The following is a 21,593-nucleotide window of genomic DNA, read 5'->3' on the forward strand; positions in this document are numbered from 1 at the left end:
CTTTGCCAACACATCATATTTAATGACAGGAAGATAAAATGCCATCGTCTTCGGTATACCCCAACTCCAGACCTGTGTATCCTCCTTACTGATGCTGAAGAGAGACGATACTTGTTTATACCACGGCCAAAAGCCCTAGTGACAATAACATTTGACAAAACTGTTAGCTTCATTTTCTTCCAAGTTGGAAAATGTCATGAGCACCAAAACATACATCACACGTGTTGACCAGACCACACACTAGACGGTGAAGGGACGACGACGTTTCGGTCCGTCCTGGACCATTCTCAAGTTGATTGTGAGAATGGTCCAGGACGGACCGAAACGTCGTCGTCCCTTCACCTTCTAGTGTGTGGTCTGGTCAACATACTTCAGCCACGTTATTGCGACTCCTCGTCTGCATAGATCACACGTCTTCAGAGTTTTACGTTCCCTAAGCACGAATTGACCATCGTTAAAGATACAGTAATAACCGAGTGACAAACACACCATCTCTAATGTATACACACCTAGAGCCTAGAAAAAAAAAATGAAATATCAAGAGTTGAAAAATGACTTGAGAATGTGTGTAGTGCTTGTGTAATATGATTACCAAGAGATGCTGTATACAGCGCAGGTTTTACACCCAAACACCGTGTGGATTCTTTGATGTTGGAACAGCATTTTCTAGTTGTCTTGGAGACCCTATCATGCGACGACTGCTACCAGGTTTTGATGCCCCTAAGGTAAAGAATAATGACAGAATTACAACGGTTGTATACAAAACCCTCTTTACAATGTGGCACCTACTGCTTGGCTGGGTAAATGGGGGAACAAGGAATATATTTGGTAAACTGAAATTCAAGCTAAAATAACCGCTTTCCTACAGTATCCAATATGTTCTAAAATCTAAAATATCACCATCATTAATGTTTCCCACTAGCATAGGGAGGAATGCAATCAGAACAGTGAAAAATGTAATTAAAGTTGATTATAATAAATACAAATATCACTTATTCATTTGTGATATTTTGTAACTAAATTCCATAGCATGAAAGTGGTATAGGTGCTACCTTGGATGATTTCTAGAGTGGTGGCATTTGTTTAGCCACGATGCTAAGTACAGCAATTTAAAAACGACATAACGGAGTCGCATATTATTTCCATGTTTTAATACCTAATATAATCGTCTTTCACAATATTACTCGCCTTTTATTTAATTAATTTTTTTACACAGGAACAAATGACTGCCGAGTCCTGTAAGCAGGCCGAGGGCTTTCCCTTCCCATAGCTCATGGTAAGCCTTATTCCAAGGGAAACTAGTAGAGTATGACCCTCCAACCGTTTAACAACCAGGTACCCAATCACTGCTGGTTGAACCGAGATGTACAGTTAAAGATGGCTGGGGAGGATTAATTAGGCAGCAATGATACAAATCGAGGCCAAATCGCTCGTGGACCGAGTGTCTGAGTAGATGCTTCCCTACTCCATGAAAGAAGGAAATGGGAAAGTTTCAGTTCATGATTTATTATGTGCAGTATGCACTTTTATGTAATCAAATGCCCCTGTTTAGCTGGCCCATAAGCATCTCTATGGAACCACTGCGGAGCCAGTGGCTGAGCAGACAGAACACGGGACGCGTGATCCTGTAGTCTCGGGTTTGATCCCGGGTGCTGGCGAGAAACAATGGGCAGAGTTTCTTTCAACCTGATGCCCCTGTTACCTAGCAGTAAATAGGTACCTGGGAGTTAGTCAGCTGTCACAGGCTGCCTGGGGGCGGAGGCCTGGTCGAGGACAGGGCCGCGAGGACACTAAGCCCCGAAATCATCTCAAGATAACCAAGATGGAGCTTACACACTGGTACAGTACTTACCTATCAGTGCATACCTATCTGTGGACCATGAGAGAGTGTGAGAACTTGCACATTATGGTCTACCACCTAGCCATTTATACCTGGCATGCTTATTACCCCTCTCAACATTAACATTTTCACCATAATTTCTTTAAAGTTGTGGATGGAACCGGCTTCCAACAACACCTTTATTTCAGTGCATTCTACTTACCAACCACTCATACAGGGAACGAGCTTCCATACACTTCTTTGACCATTGCATCTCCACCTTCCACTGATGTCTGCTTGCCCTACACCTTTTTTCCATTTAAATAAATTTTATATAGGTACCGCTAAGCCTTCAGGTTGAATCAAGCCACCAAGACTTGTATAGGCTTTCAAGAATCAGGACCAGAACAAGGTTTGCTCAATTAAAAGAGGGGACACTGGGAATATGAGATCAACCAACAAATTAAGAAGAAACTATCCAGAAAGACCCGGGGAAAAAAAAACTGCTTGAAATAAATAAAGGGAGAAAAACAATGTAACTGATATTTGGCAACGGGGTAAATAAATTGCTCCAAATCCTTAGTGCCAATTGCCTGGTCACTCAAGTCACCTGGGGCGAGATTCACAAAGCAGTTACGCAAGCACTTACGAACCTGTACATCTTTTCTCAATCTTTGGCGGCTTTGTTTACTATTATTAAACAGTTAATGAGCTTGGAAGCACCAGGAGGCTGTTTATAACAACAACAAAAGTTGATTGGGAAGTTTTCATGCTTGTAAACTGTTTAATAAATGTAACCAAAACCGTCAAAGATTGTGGAAAGACGTACACGTTCGTAAGTACTTGAGTAACTGATTAGTGAATCTGCCCCCTGGGGTTCCAAGCCACTACTTACCAGCATTGAACACCAAAACCCCACAGATAAGAAAGGAATGATAAGGCAGAAACCGGGGAACTGCTTAACAGCCTACCAAAAAGGGGCATTTCATTACACTAAATACATAATTTCTGGGTTAGCACATTCAACAGCTCTTGGGAGCTTCACCACAACAGTGCCTCAGAGAGATGTAGGAGTCTTACTGAAGGAACAAAGGAAACGGGATGACCCATGCAAGTAAGGCGCAGAAGACTAGAACATTTGAAAAGAAGAGGCCATCTCCAAGCATGGTAAAAGCTAAGAAAAAAATTTAAGAACCCTGCAAAATGCAGACCAAAGTGGAAAGAAAGGAATCTAAACAGAGGGTTAGATAAATAAAATCCACAATGGCCACTACCAGAGGACACAGCATCCCTCGATCAACCAGGAACAAATCAGTGGCAGAAGACAAGCTACTGCCAAAGAAACAAAACCCATTGGAAGTGGAGGACGAAGGCCCCAGTAGAAATGCTGCATACTCAACAGAAAGTACCCCAAGAAGAAAAACAAAACTCAGGAAACTCTTGACATGAACTCCTTCAAACCACAGCCCTTCCCCCCTTCCTATCTTCCTGCAAAATATATGAAAGAAACAAATGGACCACAGGCCTACAGAAAAGCATCCAAGGACAAACCCCAGCCAACAGGAGGATAACAATCGGGCCAGATTGGACACCAAAGAGCATCAAGGGGATGTGAAAAAAGGGAAGACAAATACCCTAAATGCCAATCCAGAAGGGAACCCCAAAGTTGAACTCCAGGAAGCAAACTCACCAACAGTGTGGAACAATCCAACTCAAGACTGGCATCCAGTTGTCACTACTGAAACTGAGAAAGGTGGACCAAACACAAACACTTTCTTGAAACGTGTGAAAGAGCCAGACCCCAACAGAAGCCGGAGACAACCCCCGAGAACCATGAAGGACACCAGGAAACCATGACAAGTGCTGATGACTGGCGAACAGACCGGGAGATCAAGGACACCCAAAATAGGCAATATAAACAAATAATAAAAAAAAAGAGCCAGGGGGGAAAAGGAAATGGCTAGTATAAACATAATTGTATAATTTAAACAAACAAAGCAATGGTACCCATATGAGCAATTGTATCCCAGAAGGCAGAGGTTGCCATCTAATGGTGGCCGGGCGAGATGGAGCTAGATGATGTTCACCCAGCGCTATCGCATGCATTGTTTCCCCTCATTCCTCCCTTTCTTTCAAGCAGTGATTTGTTTCATTTTGACTGGCCTTTGTCCGTTTTCCTTGGTTCTGAGTACAGTATATTAATGATACCCATTCTTCCCACCTCTTGCCAAGTGAACCAGATTCTAGTCGAGGTTCCCGGCAGGCCTTCATAAGTGTCCGGAGCCCTGAAGACACTTTAAGGCTAAGCAGTACCAGCATTTAAGCTCTGTGAATCTACAGAGGAGGGGGACCAACTAATATTTTTTTAATTGGGTAAGAAAATTCTCTATCATCATACTATATGCATTAGGTGATGAGTTAAAAAATAAGTAATAAAAGTATGGTGATGTTGCCAGTATGGCACCATACCTGTCTTACCCTCCAAAAGGGTGCGAATCTCCTCTGATGGAGTTATTGACAGTGACTCTAAGTTTGCATCTTTCATCTCCATTACCAGCTTTTCCACTTCCTTTTTCTTCTCGGAAATCGTTTTTTCAGATTCTGCCATCTGCAAAATAAAAAAGTATAATCAATTATTAAAAATACAAAAACCTGGCTTTGCAAGCAGTAAGAGGCACAGATAGTGGGTCATGAAGTCAACCAATGATAGACAAGTGTGACTATGCGAGAGGACTCGAATGTTCAACTCGGATGTTCATATGTCCCGCGCTCACCTCTTGGATAACACAATGTGGAGTTTGTTTTAACACAATTTATACACACACAATTGACTAAAATAGTCAGTATTGTGCACCATCCCACATCCAGACTTTCCTACAACCAATTTCTCATAAAAATACCAAAATTCACCCACTGAAAATCAGATTAAAAAAAAAAATACAAATAAATATTCTTGATTCCAAAGGGAGACTGAAATCCAGATTGTCATGCAAAATAATTGATACTATTTTATTCTTTTTATCTTTTTTAATTTGTAGATAGTTCAAAATAATGCATCTACATATTAACCTCTTGAAGAAATAAGTAATTATCAACAGAAGGCACCAAACCGGGAAGGCTATGTCGCACCAACCTCTTGAAGAAGCTGCTGTGATGTAAGCTGTGCATGTTCAGCCTGTACATTAGCTTGTGCTATAGCTGCCTGCAGCTTCTCAATCTCACGCACTATAGCCTCTTGCTGAGCCTTTGCTTCATCATGACTGCGTTGCTTCTCTTCAGTCATGCTTTTCTCCAGCTCCCTGCAACAAATTACCATTTTTTAAGATTAATTCATAACCACTCACCAATCCACAAAATTTGAGTGAAATAAAGCGTGCAAGTTATTAAAAAGGTAAACTAAAGCCTTCAATAAATATTTCATGACAAGAATTTTGATACAGTAAATCAGAAATAAATAAGAGACAAATGGCCAGTCGCGTTCTTGGGATTAACTGGATGAATCGAAGTTGGATTTATTTCTAGAGATGACACAGACTACAATTGGTAAACTGATGAGAAATATAGCCAACTGAGCACATGTGCACACTGACAGCTCTGATGTAAACGTCTCAATCGTTTTCCTAGTCAAATTTTGAAATACGATACACTGTCAAATTCAAATTGTGATTTTTATATAATTAGGCTTGATCCACCTCGATGCTTTCTCCATTCAAATCGTGCAATTCCCAGATATAACATTTTCGTTCTTTGCTCTAGTCTCCTAATACCACACAAGTCTGGTTATGTAATTCTATTGCTCTAACTCATAATGTTTTGCAACTGTAGCCCACCATCTTGCAACTATACACGAGAGCCGGAACAACCACTCTTGCGAGGCTTTTAGTGGATAATTTTATCATCACTACAAACAAATAAGAAATATAAGGAGAGGGATGGGGGGTCTAATCATGTTTTGATTAGAGAAATATTTTTGTGCAAGGTCGAGTCACGAAACTGGGCCGCGAGACTAATCAAATCAAGCAAGTATAACAATTATAAATATGTGCAGGATTGCACCTTAATGAACAAAGAAAAACTTTTCAATCTGATGGACACAGACTGAATACATCCACAAGTTATATACAAATATAAAACTGTACCGATGCTTGTATTGGATAGACGAATAATTTATTTCTAACAATTAACATGACTTGCTAGTAAAGAATTTTTTGCGTAATAAATCTTTAAAATATTTTGTATATTTTTGCACCATTTTAAAATTTGACTTGAAAAACAGAGACAGGAGTGGGTAAAATGCTGTGCGCGCGCACAACACGTCCAAACTAATTTTTGTTAGTCTATCCAGTGGCAGATTATTGAAAGTCAGACAACTGAGTAACATGTGCAGTACAGTAACTTTATTAAACAAAATGGGTAATAATAAATAAAGCAAATGAGCATAAAACAAAAACATTAAAAAATATTTCAAGTATGGTGTTTTGACACAATTCGCACACAAATGCAACTCTGGTTAGAGAACACCACATTAAGCAAATTAGGGAATATTACTGCTAATGTGCAAAAAGCAACATATCTTACTGAGCTGACCTGACGGTCTCACTGTGAGCTGCCAACTGGTTTTCACAATGAGCCAACTGTGCCTGTAGTGCACTGATTTCGGCTTTAACCTTATCCTCGGCTTGCCGCGCTCCCTCTGCTTCCTGTTCCAGTTGTTGCAGATGATTTACCTGTCATGTATTATTACATGTCAATAAACAAACAGGGAAAAAAGAGTGCATTTATCTCACATAAGAAATAACACCAAATGACTACACATTACTGTAACTCTATTGGGAAAAGATTTACTCTTTTTTTTTTTTTTTTAGTATATGAGTTTTCAAGAGGGTCATGTAAAACTAAATTATGTTTATAATTCTTGAACATATCATGTGGTGCAATAAAATAATTTATCTTGTCAACTAGGTAAATAATTCTTTTGCTTCATCAAAACTAGCATTACGTAGCAAATTATAATTTTTAAGGAAGATGCAATCATCAAGCCAGGAATATAATCCTTGAATGCTGGGAAAAACACTTGGGATGTTCCTTTAGCTCTTCCAGCCATTTGTTGGAATCCTTGTTTTTAAGATCCCATATCATGTATCCACATAAACAAAAACATCGACATCTGTGTGCAGGCGAGGAGTCACAATAACCTGGCTGAAATATGTTGACCAAATCACACACTAGAAAATGAAGGGACGACGACGTCTCTGTCCGTCTTGGACCATTCTCAAGTCGATTGTGTGGAGTTATCGACTTGAGAATGGTCCAAGACGGACTGAAACGTCGTCGTCCCTTCACTTTCTAGTGTGTGGTTTGGTCAACATCCACATTGAAGAGCTACCTTTGCTTGACCCATGTGTCAAGAGGAATAGATGCCTTGATAATTGCACTAGTCATTATTATCATCATGCCCCTAATAGTGCTAAATGCTAATTATTTGTCTTACAGATGACTGCATAGCCTCATTATCATAGTACTTAACTAGTATAGACCTGTTTAGATATAATGATTACTCTATGGTAACACTAATGCAAACTTGCTGGAATTGAAATTTAGATATAATTCATACTTACCACTGCACAACTGTGACAAGCATACAATGTGCATATACTTTTACTATACCAATGCATACAAAACCTCCATCAACTAAACTTATTTACCCCAATTTTAATGTCTCTGAAAATTTTAACTTTGAATGCTTTTGTCTTAAAGGCATTAAATTTGTGTACAGTATCTGCATTCCCAGCATAAAAAATGTGATGCCTTTAGTGTGAGGACAGGTCGAGTTGCTGGTTATCTTGAGATGCTTTCGGGGCTTTAGTGTCCCCGCGGCCCGGTCCTCGACCAGGCCTCCACCCCCAGGAAGCAGCCCGTGACAGCTGACTAACACCCAGGTACCTATTTTACTGCTAGGTAACAGGGGCATAGGGTGAAAGAAACTCTGCCCATTGTTTCTCGCCGGCGCCCGAGATCGAACCCGGGACCACAGGATCACAAGTCCAGCGTGCTGTCCACTTGGCCGACCGGACCATGGTGTCTGACTAGTCTTCTTACACTGCATCAGTAAGAGCCAGATGAAAATGAAGTTGCATGCAGAGTGTAACAACTGGGTGTGCAACGTTCCTCTTGCCTCCTCTTTAGGACATGATGTTAAATTATATATTATATTATAACCTACCTCTTGGTCAATTTGTTGTGCTAGCTTCTCTTGCCTCTCTATCTCTGCTGTGACGTAGGCTAGGCGAGATTCATCTTCGCGTGATCGTCCCTCGAAATACGCGATTTCTGCTTCATACTAAAAAAATATTCAAATCTACAAATTCTTTATCATATCAATATTTTTGAAAGACAAATATTTCTCTCATATAAACATTAATATAAACAACTCATGAAATGGGACAAATACAAGAATATACAACAACAATAAACAGTACATATGAAAGCCAAGTATAATTACAGTTCAGCTGTGTATAATAAATATGGTTAAAACTACAATAATTTGTTTACAATAACTAATATTCTAATCAAGCTAATTCTAATAAAAAAATTAGCTATGAATGATTATGAAAAACTATTTTCTGAGCAAGACCCCCCACAGACAGGATCGCAAGTCAGGGCACGGGATGGCGAGGTAGAGGGAAATATTCTGCGCAGTTGCAATAGAAGTCTTCCTTGCACAGTATGTCCTTGTCAGGTCATACTGTGCAAGGAAGATCCAGGGGACAGATTCACGAAGCAGTTACGCAAGCACTTACGAACCTGTACATCTTTTCTCAATCTTTGGCGGCTTTGTTTACAATTATTAAACTGTTAATGAGTTCTGAAGCACCAGGAGGCTGTTTATAACAATAACAACAGTTAATTGGCAAGTTTTCATGCTTATAAACTGTTTAATAAATGTAACCTAATCTGTCAAAGATTGAGGAAAGATGTACACGTTCGTAAGTACTTGCGTAACTGCTTCGTGAATCTGGTCCCAGAAGGAGAGCTCATTCAAGCCCAGAGTGACTGCAAAATGCTCACTCAAACATTCAAAAGCCTTTCCGAGTCTTACCTGGCATCACAGAAATAAAACCCAGAGATGCCCACCTGGCTGCTGCCTCTGACCACCACCACCAGATGGCAGCATTATCACCAATGAAGAAAATTATCGATGCATGAAATAAATATTACAGTACAGTACTATCAAAAGACTTTGGAGGTCTCCAATTGCAAATGGGCAGGATGGATGAAAAGACTATAATGTACTAATTTAAGTGGTTGATGAGAGCACAAAAATTACTGGTAATGTCAGAAATTACCAAAAACTTTATCTACAAAATACTGTACTGTAAAGTCTATTCTCCTTTTTTATATTTAATTTATATTTATTTACAAACTCGAGAAAGCACTTGCCAGATCTAGGCAAAAGCCAAGTTGAAAAGACTGCTAGATCAGTACAATAGGAAGCAGTAATGTTAGGCATAAGCTTCTGTTGTGAAAAGATCCAGTAGGAACAACATAATGAAACCCCCCCCCCAAGGCACATTCATGCTGTCCTGTTTGAGACGTGTCCAACTAGCATCCTCCAAGCTATGGCCCGTCTTGGACAGACCTAGACCCAAAGATAAAGTGATCGGACCTGTATGTGGCTTCTGAAACACTGAATTGACTACAGTATTTGACAGACTGTAAACTGACTGAATTCTGGCTTGCCTGCCTGCTTTACTTACTGACAACTGATGGTAACTGAATTTGATTTACTACGAATGACTGATTTACTACTGGTGGATGACAAGTGACTACTGATGATCTACTATAATTTAAGTGCCAGACTACTTCTGTGTTCATATGGATATTAAAAGCGAGACCAACGATGGTATGGCAAAGGAAGGTACCATCCCACAACACATCCTTCTTCCCTCAATATCAATAATGATATGGCACTGAGTGTATCCTTTTGAATACATGAATAACTTCATGTGATTATTATTTAATGTACAAATTCATGTGTTTCACCTTAAATCATTAGTGTAAAAGACACAGGGCAATTTTAGGGCCAAACTAATTAATTGTAAACATATGGAGCAGCATAAAATGAAAATTAGTTAACTCTGACCTCCATATAACTCGGAGAGGGCTGGCTTCCGTTTGATCAATTTTAACGAGCGATTTCTGTAGCTTGCCTATACACAGAGTATTCAGCAAATGCCTAATCCCAGAGCACAGCACCTGTGGCACAGTACCAGCACTCTTGCCCCGTGCGAGAGATTTCATTTTGTATTAAAGCCCTGGTCAAGAGGACTGACTGAGAACCAATCTCTGGTTCACCAACTTGTAACTAGGAACCTTTCAGGTGCCCTTAACGGCTCATGTTTTGCTGAACCAAAATTTATTCACTGCTGAATGCCCAGACAATTCATGCATAACCTCTCAGATTTTGTGTTTTAAAAATATATCATCAAGTCTCAGAATTCCCATTCACTCAACCCGTGCAGATCAGGGGCTGCAGCAGACTTACCCATTCAACACACCGAAGAGAAGGAAACTATCAGAGGGAAAGCACCAAGCCATTACGACTATAGCACTGGGAAGGGGTCAGGATAAGGATTTGGGATGGTATGGAGCAGGGAAGGAATGGTGCCCAACCACTTGGACGGTTGGGGATTGAACGTCGATTCCTTCACATGCTACAACAAATCAAGCCAAGAAGATGAAACACACTCAAGTACAAAATACCAAACCTTATAAAAGGCTAGCTAAAGGGGTGCAGTAAAAGGGAATTGAGGAGACTGTAATGAAAACAGACCATCATTGAGTAATTTCATTTATATGTTAACATTCTAACCTTAGTTATCTCCACTTGTTGGTTGTTTAACTTGTCCCGCTGCAGGTTAACGAGCTTGACCAGATCTCGATACTTGCCATCAATCACCACCTGCTCCACCTTGCTGCTCTGGTTCAGCCTTCCACCATCATTACAAGACTTGCCAGATTCCTGAACGAATCAAACAATTTGCCTTTTATAATTAATGTTCATGACGTGGCATGGTTAACTAGCTTCACCGTAAATTATATAAAAGTGGGAATCAACCTTCAACCTAACATAAATTACAGTGGCATGGTTAACTAGCGTCACTGTAAATTATATAAAAATGGGAATCAACCTAACATAAATTACAGTGGCATGGTTAACTAGCGTCACTGTAAATTATATAAAAAGTGAGAATCAACCTAACATAAATTACAGTGGCATGGTTAACTAGCGTCACTGTAAATTATATAAAAAGTGAGAATCAACCTAACATAAATTACAGTGGCATGGTTAACTAGCGTCACTGTAAATTATATAAAAATGGGAATCAACCTAACATAAATTACAGTGGCATGGTTAACTAGCGTCACTGTAAATTATATAAAAAGTGAGAATCAACCTAACATAAATTACAGTGGCATGGTTAACTAGCGTCACTGTAAATTATATAAAAGTGGGAATCAACCTAACATAAATTACAGTGGCATGGTTAACTAGCATCACTGTAAATTATATAAAAGTGGGAATCAACCTCACATAAATTACAGTGGTAGGTTAACTAGCATCACTATAAATTATATAAAAGTGGGAATCAACCTAACATAAATTACAGTGGTAGGTTAACTAGCATCACTATAAATTATATAAAAGTGGGAATCAACCTAACATAAATTACAGTGGCATGGTTAACTAGCGTCACTGTAAATTATATACAAGTGTGAATCAACCTAACATAAATTACAGTGGCATGGTTAACTAGCATCACTGTAAATTATATACAAGTGTGAATCAACCTCACATAAATTACAGTGGCATGGTTAACTAGCATCACTGTAAATTATATACAAGTGTGAATCAACCTCACATAAATTACAGTGGCATGGTTAACTAGCATCACTGTAAATTATATAAAAAGTGGGAATCAACCTCACATAAATTACAGTGGCATGGTTAACTAGCATCACTGTAAATTATATAAAAAGTGGGAATCAACCTCACATAAATTACAGTGGCATGGTTAACTAGCATCACTGTAAATTATATAAAAAGTGAGACTCAACCTAACATAAATTACAGTCTTTAGTATTCATGCCACAACCCATCATAAAATTTCAGATGCTATCTCCAGTAGTACACCTAATCTAATGTTATGTTAATTACTTGGTTAATTATGCAAGTACTGAAGTAAAAAATCAAACTCTTAATGTCTACGAAATGCAGCACTGCATGTTTATGGGTAACGTAACCCATATTTCAGACTTGCCTTCATGACTATCAGAGGGAAGGCAGGAGGGCTGTGTTAGATGCCAATATTTGTTAAAGTGTGGCACTGGGGGTCCCACCCCGACTGGCCTATCGCAGTCTAATTTTCCCCACATGCTCCATGTGTGAAAGTTGAGTTTGGAAGCCAGATTCTTGAAGGAAGCCTCACACACATGAAGCATGTGGCATATGGGAGTGTAATAGGCCAGTCAGGGTTGACCCCAATGCCACATTAGGAGATAGAGATATATACAGTATATTTATTGATTCATTTATTTTCATCAAATAAATTGCATATTTGGGGGGAAATATTATTTTTTAAGTTAGTACAATGTAAAACTAAGATCAACTTACCTTTGCGGGACTTCGGCGTGAATGTGGCGATTTTACACAATGATTAGAAAATGTAGAATCAAGAGAGGTGTTAAGTCGCTCGCTGCTGTTTGGATGGGCCACCTCACCAGGCAGGGTTTCTTCGCTTGTACCACGCCGGCCAGGCACGCTCCCTCCTTCCAAAGCTAGCCTGTCCATACTTCCCCTACGTTGATTGATTTTTAGTTGTGTGTCCGAGTTAACTTTTGAAATACTGTTATTCAATATGTCTGACTGCGATATCTCTCTGGTAATATCACTTTTTGGAACATCCTCTTTCCTTGAACTGGTTTCTCCCTGCCTGCAATTTGGCTCCTCCTCTGATCCTTTAGGTATACATCTATCATGGTTGGTGCTGCCTGGTGTATCTTCAAAATTAGAATGTCTTACTGGGGTATTCTTAACAGGACTACTAGATCTCCCACTCTTAACATTGCTGTGTTGATTGGCAGAATTAATATTTTGAGAATTGACTGCATAATGGCGTGTTGGCGACGGATGGCGTGTGGGAGATGGGCGGCGTGTTGGTGAAGGGTGACGTACGGGTGAAGAATGTGGCGACGCGGTGACTTGATGGGGATTAGGCACTTTACTTGTAGAATGTGGCACTTGTGTTGTTGTTAGTAGTGGAGGCTGTTTAGTAGGTGACATCTGTGTTATAGAGGCTGGTTGAGGCTGAGAAACAATCACAATTTTCCTCGGTGATCCATGAGTTGGGGTGATTTTATTTGGAGATGAAGATGGAGGTGGTGGGTGACGATAAGGAGGGAGCTCCCTTGGTCCAATAATATGCGGTGGCTTTGGAGGGGGTGGACCATTATATATGGGGGATGTCTGACTAGGAGGTGGACCACGGCAAGCATATTGGGGACCTGCAGAGAGGCCAATATTACCCTGATGTGTATAGCTTGGGAATGGGGCTCGTCTACCATCACTGTAAACAGGCTCTGTCTTCGCTAAAGATTGAGACTCAGCTCTCTGTTCCCTTCTAGCAGTTGAGTATGGTGGCTCATTGGTTGGGGGTGCTCTGCTAGGTGAGTGATGGATGGCAGCTGAATTTGATTGATGAGATGATGCTGGAGGCGAATGGGGACCAGGCCGTGATGTGTTCCAGTGACTAGTGGTGGCCCGAACATTATCTACTCCAACTCTAGATGACGGAGGGGGAGGGGGGTTTCCCCGAACAACCTCATAGGGTGGAGGAGCAGGAGGTCTCCAAGCAACTCCTCCAGACTGTTGATCTGTCCTACTTCCTTCACCTATCCACCCCTGACCCTCCCAGTGTGACACAGGTGGTGTGGGATAAACAAGGTCTGTATGCCGGGGTCCTGGCTGAGAAGGTGCAGTCTGTAATATAGGCGGTGCTGCGGCCGGCTGGGACGAGGAAACCGCCTCTTGTCGCCGAAGTTCAGCATGACCGCCACTGAAAGTCAGCGATTTCTTTAAATCTTTGTGTACATGAGGAGATTGTCTTGGTCGGTCGTGCACAGCCTGTGGGCCCTGAGGGAGTGATGGCCTACTTGAGGTTTCCACTCTCTGAGGAATACCTGGTCGAAGGCCAGTTGGGCCATTGGGAGTCTTTGGATCAAGGGCTGATCGCTGAAGGATGAACTGAACATCATTGGAATATTCTCCCCATTTCATTAGAATCTGAGGAAAACACAAATAACATGTATATTACTATGAGATACTGTACCTTATTATTCTTGAAAGACCAAAGAATTACAGTAGAGTTTCTACCAAAAAAATAATATCACAAGAAAATGATGGTAATGTGTAGAAGGAAGATAAGATGTAGTTTAATTGCAGTTCAAGGAATGGTATCCCGGTCTCTATGCTAGGCATCTCTTAGTACAAACCACATTATGAACATTCACATGACCAAATGTATCCTTTCCCTTCGTGTGTATATTTTAAAATGAGGCCTTATGAGGCAAGAGAATAAGTATGGGTGGTGAATAGGGCCGTTGGTGAGCAGATGTGATTGGGTGTATATGGGTTTGGTTTGAGGTGTGGACATATGGGTGGTCATAGTATGTTGGAAATGTGGGTTGGGTAGTGGATACTTAGTGGGTGTAAAGACCCTTTCTATGTGATGTCACAAAACCACATGTCCCATTTACAAACAAATATGTGGAAGTCAACTACCAATGTCTCCAACCCTGGGACACAGTAGTCCCAGGGTTGGGACTACTGTGTCCCTGCCTAACATTCTGACCAGAATGTTAGGCAAGAAATGTACCTGTTGAAATCCAACAGGTTAAGAATAAAGCAAGGTCTGACGTATTCACTTGGGTACAGGGAGCTGATGGAATATCCAGACCAAAAATGGGGTCACCACAATGTCTTAATCCAGCAAGTCATTAATGGCATTACAGAATAGATAGCTAAGTAGAGCTTCAATACACTGCAGAGATGGCAGCTCCACCAAAGACCCTGAGAAACTAAACACTATGCCTGGACATTTGTGTATTTAAGCATCCAGAAAGACTCGAGATATGTCCCCACCACACTGTCACCATACCATGAATGGGCTAACAGAAGGAACCCTGCCTACCACTAGTCTGTGGCAAATACTTATAACATGCCTGCATGCCTGCTGAGGAGCAGAAGTGTGTGACAGCAGAGCCACACATGCCTGAGAAATCCTATGTGTGTAATTACCTAAGTGTAGTTACAGGATGAGAGCTACGCTCGTGGTGTCCCGTCTTCCCAGCACTCTTCTGTGCGCTTCAGAATGGTTGGACTGTACGACAGTCCAACCATTCTGTGGTAACAGACCACAAAAAAGGCACTGTGGGGACCCCCAAAAAAAGAGGATCCAAGACCCTCAAACACAATAACTACCCAGCAAAGACCTCTTTCACAGTACAGACAGAAACCTCTAATCTTAATGCACACCTTGCGGTCAAAAAACAATGATCTTTTGCAGGCAACTTAGACATTAGGACAAGGAGCTGCCACATTCTAATCCACTAACTCTGCACACAATTGAAGAGGGACAAGAGTAAGGTCTTGGGAACAACAAAATGATTGTGCTCAGAAAGGTGCTTTCCATATTAACTGTACACAATCCTGTCCAAGAACACAGCTTACTCTAGGCAACAACTAAATATGATAGCTTAGAAAATCAATGCTAGAATCTATAACTTTAATGAATATATCAAATTTTAAGTCTTACCTTTAGTGGGTACTCATTGGGTGCTAAAAGGCGTTCATTGTTACGCCACCGCTCAATAAGAGTGAAGCGGCCAGTCTTCCCGGTGGCATGAGCCAGCGCATAAACCACATCCTGAACAAATTTAAATATATAAGAGATGTTATTTTTTAATACATATATGAGAATTTTGCACACACTGTATTGTATATAAATCTATGGGTTTTATATTTATTTTAGATTTATAAGCCCTTGTACAGTAATCACAGGATTGGATTTTGGTGCAAAAATTTTTAACAAAATTTAACAAAATATAAAACCATTTACTTTTAAGTGATTTTGATATTAAAAAGTTGAAATGTATATTCTGTCAATAGCACTACAAGAAAAAAAATTATGTATAAAATAACAAAAATTGCAATCTTCAAATGCTATGGAATCTCCTTTGCAGCAGATTGGGCTCAGTATAAAACTGACCATTTGATTAAAAGTCCATTGTACATGTTTTTGAACCACAAAAGTCTTCATCTTTTTAATCAGATTTGTATTTTTTTTATTATTATTATTAAACAACATAAGTTCTGCACTCTGAATACTGACCATGTTTAGAAACCCTCAAGACAGTGTTAAGTCTTGTGCTTAAGGCTGATCAACTGCAGGAGGGTTATTAGAGCTACCACAATACATTACATGTACTGACCAACCAGCAAGTACTGTACATATACATATTTGAGTTCCAGAGAACAAATCCACAAGGGCCGTGACGAGGATTCGAACCTGCGTCCGGGAGCATCCCAGACGCTGCCTTAATCGACTGTGCTACGACAGGGAGTTTTGGGTTTGAGTTCTGGAGTTGTTGTTTTAGATCCAGCTATTCAGAACAAAATGGTCATGTTGTAGTACGGGTTATAGCGAGCCCATAATTGAGTTCGGATATTTGCAATAACCTTGTTACTGTGATATTTGGGTCAAAGTTTTAAATAGAGGTGGGGTTTCCTTTTTTTTTTTTCCCCCACCCCATTTCTTTTTCGTTTCTGTTTTATTGCACTGGTTTTAGTTTTGTTTTAATAACATTATCTTGGTGGCGGATATAGATGCACATTGTTCATTAGTGTGTCCCATTCTTCAACTGCTTTTCTAATCATTGTAGTCGGTGTGGGTTTTGCATCTAATGCAGCTGCTCTCATTGGATTAATGTTGAGTTTGATGCGTAGTGCTTCAGTTGCTTCATATTCCAGTAAGGAATGCAATAGATGACATTCTTTAACTAGTGGGTTTATTACCTCCCAGCAGCACTTGTAACCAAGTCTGAGTCTGTGTATGGCTACTGCAATGGATATTTTTGTCTGGATACTGTATTTTTGCCAGGCTTGAAAGAGGAGTACCCAGTGGCTTGTTCGTACCACATCACAGTGGATCTTCCTTCCGCTACTTTGACTCGCTTCTTATTGATAGATCATCAGCCTCACACGTTTCTTATTATTCTGTTTGTTGTTTAAGATTCAGCTACTTGGAACAAAAAGTTCCTAGAAGCACAGGCTATGGTGAGCCCATAGTCCTGGAGTGAAGTGAACTGAATATACCAAATATACACCGAGACTCAAGGTAATTCAGGTAAAAGTAAATTCAGATACACTGAGAATCAGGTAAATTCAGGTACTGTACTGTATACTTGTCAGTGTATGTATTCTTTATGTCCCAGAGTGTGTATGCTTAAGTATTAAAAGGACTTACTTGACAAGTGGTGGTGTCTGTGACCCCACACACGATGCGCTGAATACCCTCTACCCACACTTTCAGCTCCATCCTGGCCACCATGAAGCCATCTTCCTGTTATAATACAAACACTGCTACAGTACATTCGTAATTAATGTACTAAAAAATGACGACAATTCACAGAAATGTTTCAAAAGTCCTTTAGCAAAATTTCTATAGAAGTACTTAAATGTCTTTTTTTTCATTAAATTTAAACTCTAGATAGACATAGATGGGTAACCTGGTAATTCCCGAAATATTTTGAAGTACGATTGGGAGTTTCAGACTCCCAATCATCTGGGAAATTTCCCCTCTTAGGAAGTTTTCTGACTTGTCTAAGAGCAGGAGACAGGCGGGGTTGGAAAACTCCGCGTTCCATCTCATTTTGTGGAAAGTGTAAAGGTTGTGTAAAACATACCTGATGATTTGATTGTGTGATTAGTTATTCAAGAAATAAAAATTGATTCATACAAATTTTATACAGTATTGTAATACAATAATTCATTTTGTTGAGAACAGAAAGCCTGTGTATGTATTTCAAGCTTGTATCGTGGTCCCCTTAACGTTAAACTATTGACCTTCTCAAGAATGCAACCCCACAATTAGCATTTTAAAAGCACAGAATCACCTTCTGTGGTTGAGTGTTCAATAAACCCCTGAACTAAATGTTTAACAGATCTCTAACCCTATCCATGGAAGACAGAAGAAAATGTATATATGCTGCTTAGCATTGTAAATGTGTGGCCACATCTGTGGTAGAAAATAATAATAAAAAAAAAATGGTTGCCTAACACCCCCTAGAACTTATTTACTAGTAGGTGGACAGTAACTAGCACTAAACCAGAATTTGTATAAATTACCAAAATATCGAAACTTGTGGCAAACAACTATACCATCTGGAAAACTGGTGCTCAAGTGAATGACTATTTACCAAGCTTTTACCAAAATGAGAGGAAATGCTAACATTTCCTCTCATCTTCCGGAACCTGTAAGCCTATTTCCCATGCACATGGGCATCCAAGCCTGATGTGATGTAAGTGTACTTCTGTTGTTCTACTGCTCCCTTTCATTAAACTAAATGGTTTTGCCTTCTAATGCCCACTAGTTCATTTTCAGAAGTTGAAAGAATTATTCATAATTAAGGCACATTCAAACATTGTTAATCAATAAAGCAGCTGCTTTAAACAATGCCCACAAGGTATACTCACAACAAAGAGCTGTCATTCTCATACAAAAGTAGCTTACTGAAGTAATACTGTAGCAGCCCTCTCTAAGACATTGCAACTACTTCCCCAGGAGGAACACAAGGCCCACAGGCTACCGACTGGCTGATAATCGATTCGGGGATCAGTGCACGACTCGTGACTCCTCATTGATCTGGTCTCGTGTCCTTAAAAGCTTGTTGATGGCCATAAAGATATCAGATTCTGGACATCATGAGAAGAGAACTCTATTCTTCTCACTGCAACGACAGTGCTTTGTAGTAACACCAAATACTCGTCAGCCCTGGCCACAGCACAACTCGTCAGCCCTGGCCACGGCACAACTCGTCAGCCCTGGCCACGGCACAACTCGTCAGCCCTGGCCACGGCACAACTCGTCAGCCCTGGCCACGGCACAACTCGTCAGCCCTGGCCACGGCACAACTCGTCAGCCCTGGCCACGGCACAACTCGTCAGCCCTGGCCACGGCACAACTCGTCAGCCCTGGCCACGGCACAACTCGTCAGCCCTGGCCACGGCACAACTCGTCAACCCTGGCCACGGCACAACTCGTCAGCCCTGGCCACGGCACAACTCGTCAGCCCTGGCCACGGCACAACTCGTCAGCCCTGGCCACGGCACAACTCGTCAGCCCTGGCCACGGCACAACTCGTCAGCCCTGGCCACGGCACAACTCGTCAGCCCTGGCCACGGCACAACTCGTCAGCCCTGGCCACGGCACAACTCGTCAGCCCTGGCCACGGCACAACTCGTCAGCCCTGGCCACGGCACAACTCGTCAGCCCTGGCCACGGCACAACTCGTCAGCCCTGGCCAAGGCACAACTCGTCAGCCCTGGCCAAGGCACAACTCGTCAGCCCTGGCCAAGGCACAACTCGTCAGCCCTGGCCACGGCACAACTCGTCAGCCCTGGCCACGGCACAACTCGTCAGCCCTGGCCAAGGCACAACTCGTCAGCCCTGGCCACGGCACAACTCGTCAGCCCTGGCCACGGCACAACTCGTCAGCCCTGGCCACGGCACAACTCGTCAGCCCTGGCCACGGCACAACTCGTCAGCCCTGGCCAAGGCACAACTCGTCAGCCCTGGCCACGGCACAACTCGTCAGCCCTGGCCACGGCACAACTCGTCAGCCCTGGCCACGGCACAACTCGTCAGCCCTGGCCACGGCACAACTCGTCAGCCCTGGCCACGGCACAACTCGTCAACCCTGGCCACGGCACAACTCGTCAACCCTGGCCACGGCACAACTGCTACCGTACAGCACTTGTCACCGTTACTACACTACTCTCATCTCAAATGACACCTTCAGCTACAGATAAAAAAACTAACCATCTTATAATGGCAAGTAGCTAGTTATTAAAACAACGACAACCTCACACTTAACAAGAGATACAGGTCACTTCATACCCAAAATGGTTCACCAATGCATTTCATGACCTAATAAATCAAAAACTAACCTAACTCATGTCTAACCTAATGACAAGTGAGGTTTTTACAATTAGAAAACGAACCTTGCTGAAATGATAGTGGAAGATTTGACTGTACCCTTGAACAAAGCACAGTACAAATACTTTAAGGAATTGTAAACAATTGGCAATTGCCTTCTTGTATACCATCTTGTATACTCCACAAGGAGCCTTACATTGGTGACTACCTAGAGGCATTCTGTCCTGGCTATTAAATATGAAATACTAATGCAGCAACAAATGGCCTCCAACCCCTTGCCATCGCATTACAACTGACGCTCCGCACTTTAAAGCATTATTTGGCCGTAACTGATAACTGACAACTGATGTCTGAAATATTGAGAGGATTACACTACGACAGAGCTTGTCGTTGCCTTGTCAAGGGCAAAGGCTTGACTTGTGAGTCGGGCTGTTGTTGTTGTTATAGATTCAACTACTGGGAACAAGTTCCCAGTAGCACGGGCTATGGTGAGCCCGTAACTTATCTGGCACAGGAGCGGGGCGAGTAGCACGGGCTATGGTGAGCCCGTAGTGGACTTACCTGGCACAGGAGCGGGGCAAGTAGCACGGGCTATGGTGAGCCCGTAGTGGACTTACCTGGCACAGGAGCGGGGCAAGTAGCACGGGCTATGGTGAGCCCGTAGTGGACTTACCTGGCACAGGAGCGAGGCCAGTAGCACGGGCTATGGTGAGCCCGTAGTGGACTTACCTGGCACAGGAGCGGGGCAAGTAGCACGGGCTATGGTGAGCCCGTAGTGGACTTACCTGGCACAGGAGCGGGGCCAGTAGCACGGGCTATGGTGAGCCCGTAGTGGACTTACCTGGCACAGGAGCGGGGCAAGTAGCACGGGCTATGGTGAGCCCGTAGTGGACTTACCTGGCACAGGAGCGGGGCAAGTAGCACGGGCTATGGTGAGCCCGTAGTGGACTTACCTGGCACAGAAGCGGGGCAAGTAGCACGGGCTATGGCGAGCCCGTAGTGGACTTACCTGGCACAGGAGCGGGGCAAGTAGCACGGGCTATGGCGAGCCCGTAGTGGATTTACCTGGCACAGGAGCGGGGCAAGTAGCACGGGCTATGGTGAGCCCGTAGTGGACTTACCTGGCACAGGAGCGGGGCAAGTAGCACGGGCTATGGCGAGCCCGTAGTGGACTTACCTGGCACAGGAGCGGTGCTGTCTGCGAGTCAGGAGACGAGGTGTTAATATATAGTTACGGTGACGCTGGGGGCGTGTGCCAGCTCTGCCCTCCTCCTCCACCTTTAATCACCCTCAACCACCCAATTAACTGGTCAAAATACCTGCTAAATCCAGTCTATACTCGGCCTGTGCAGCTGTCACTCACCTTAAAGTAGAGTTAGTGGGCTATGGACTCATTGGGCAGCTCATAACAACATCAACTAACTGGCCCTTGCCATATACGCCGCCATATTTGTTGACTTGAGGGGCTGAGACAGGCGAGGGTCGCCAGGCGCCGCCCC

At 42.2% G+C, this 21,593-nt stretch overlaps 1 protein-coding gene across 4 annotated transcripts; it reads right to left on the reverse strand.

Annotated features, from left to right (window-relative positions):
- Window positions 1-483: 483 nt before the first annotated feature.
- On the reverse strand, window positions 484-21,593 carry RASSF8 (ras association domain-containing protein 8). 4 transcript variants are annotated; one of them, XM_045726391.2, is made up of 10 exons: window positions 21,458-21,593; window positions 17,404-17,499; window positions 15,694-15,804; window positions 12,495-14,162; window positions 10,692-10,841; window positions 8,043-8,159; window positions 6,407-6,546; window positions 4,953-5,118; window positions 4,289-4,427; window positions 484-720 (listed from the first exon to the last, which is right to left on the reverse strand). In XM_045726391.2, exons 2-10 carry the CDS (start codon window positions 17,485-17,487, stop codon window positions 620-622), a joined length of 2,676 nt encoding a protein of 891 aa, XP_045582347.1. In that variant the 5' UTR covers window positions 17,488-17,499; window positions 21,458-21,593; the 3' UTR covers window positions 484-619. The 4 variants fall into 4 exon arrangements, with proteins under 4 accessions (XP_045582347.1, XP_045582349.1, XP_045582346.1 ...); XM_045726393.2 differs by having other exon boundaries at window positions 4,298-4,427; window positions 6,398-6,546; XM_045726390.2 differs by having other exon boundaries at window positions 6,398-6,546.

This window comes from Procambarus clarkii, chromosome 71 (genome assembly GCF_040958095.1).
Source record: "Procambarus clarkii isolate CNS0578487 chromosome 71, FALCON_Pclarkii_2.0, whole genome shotgun sequence".
NCBI classification, from domain to species: Eukaryota; Metazoa; Arthropoda; class Malacostraca; order Decapoda; family Cambaridae; genus Procambarus; species Procambarus clarkii.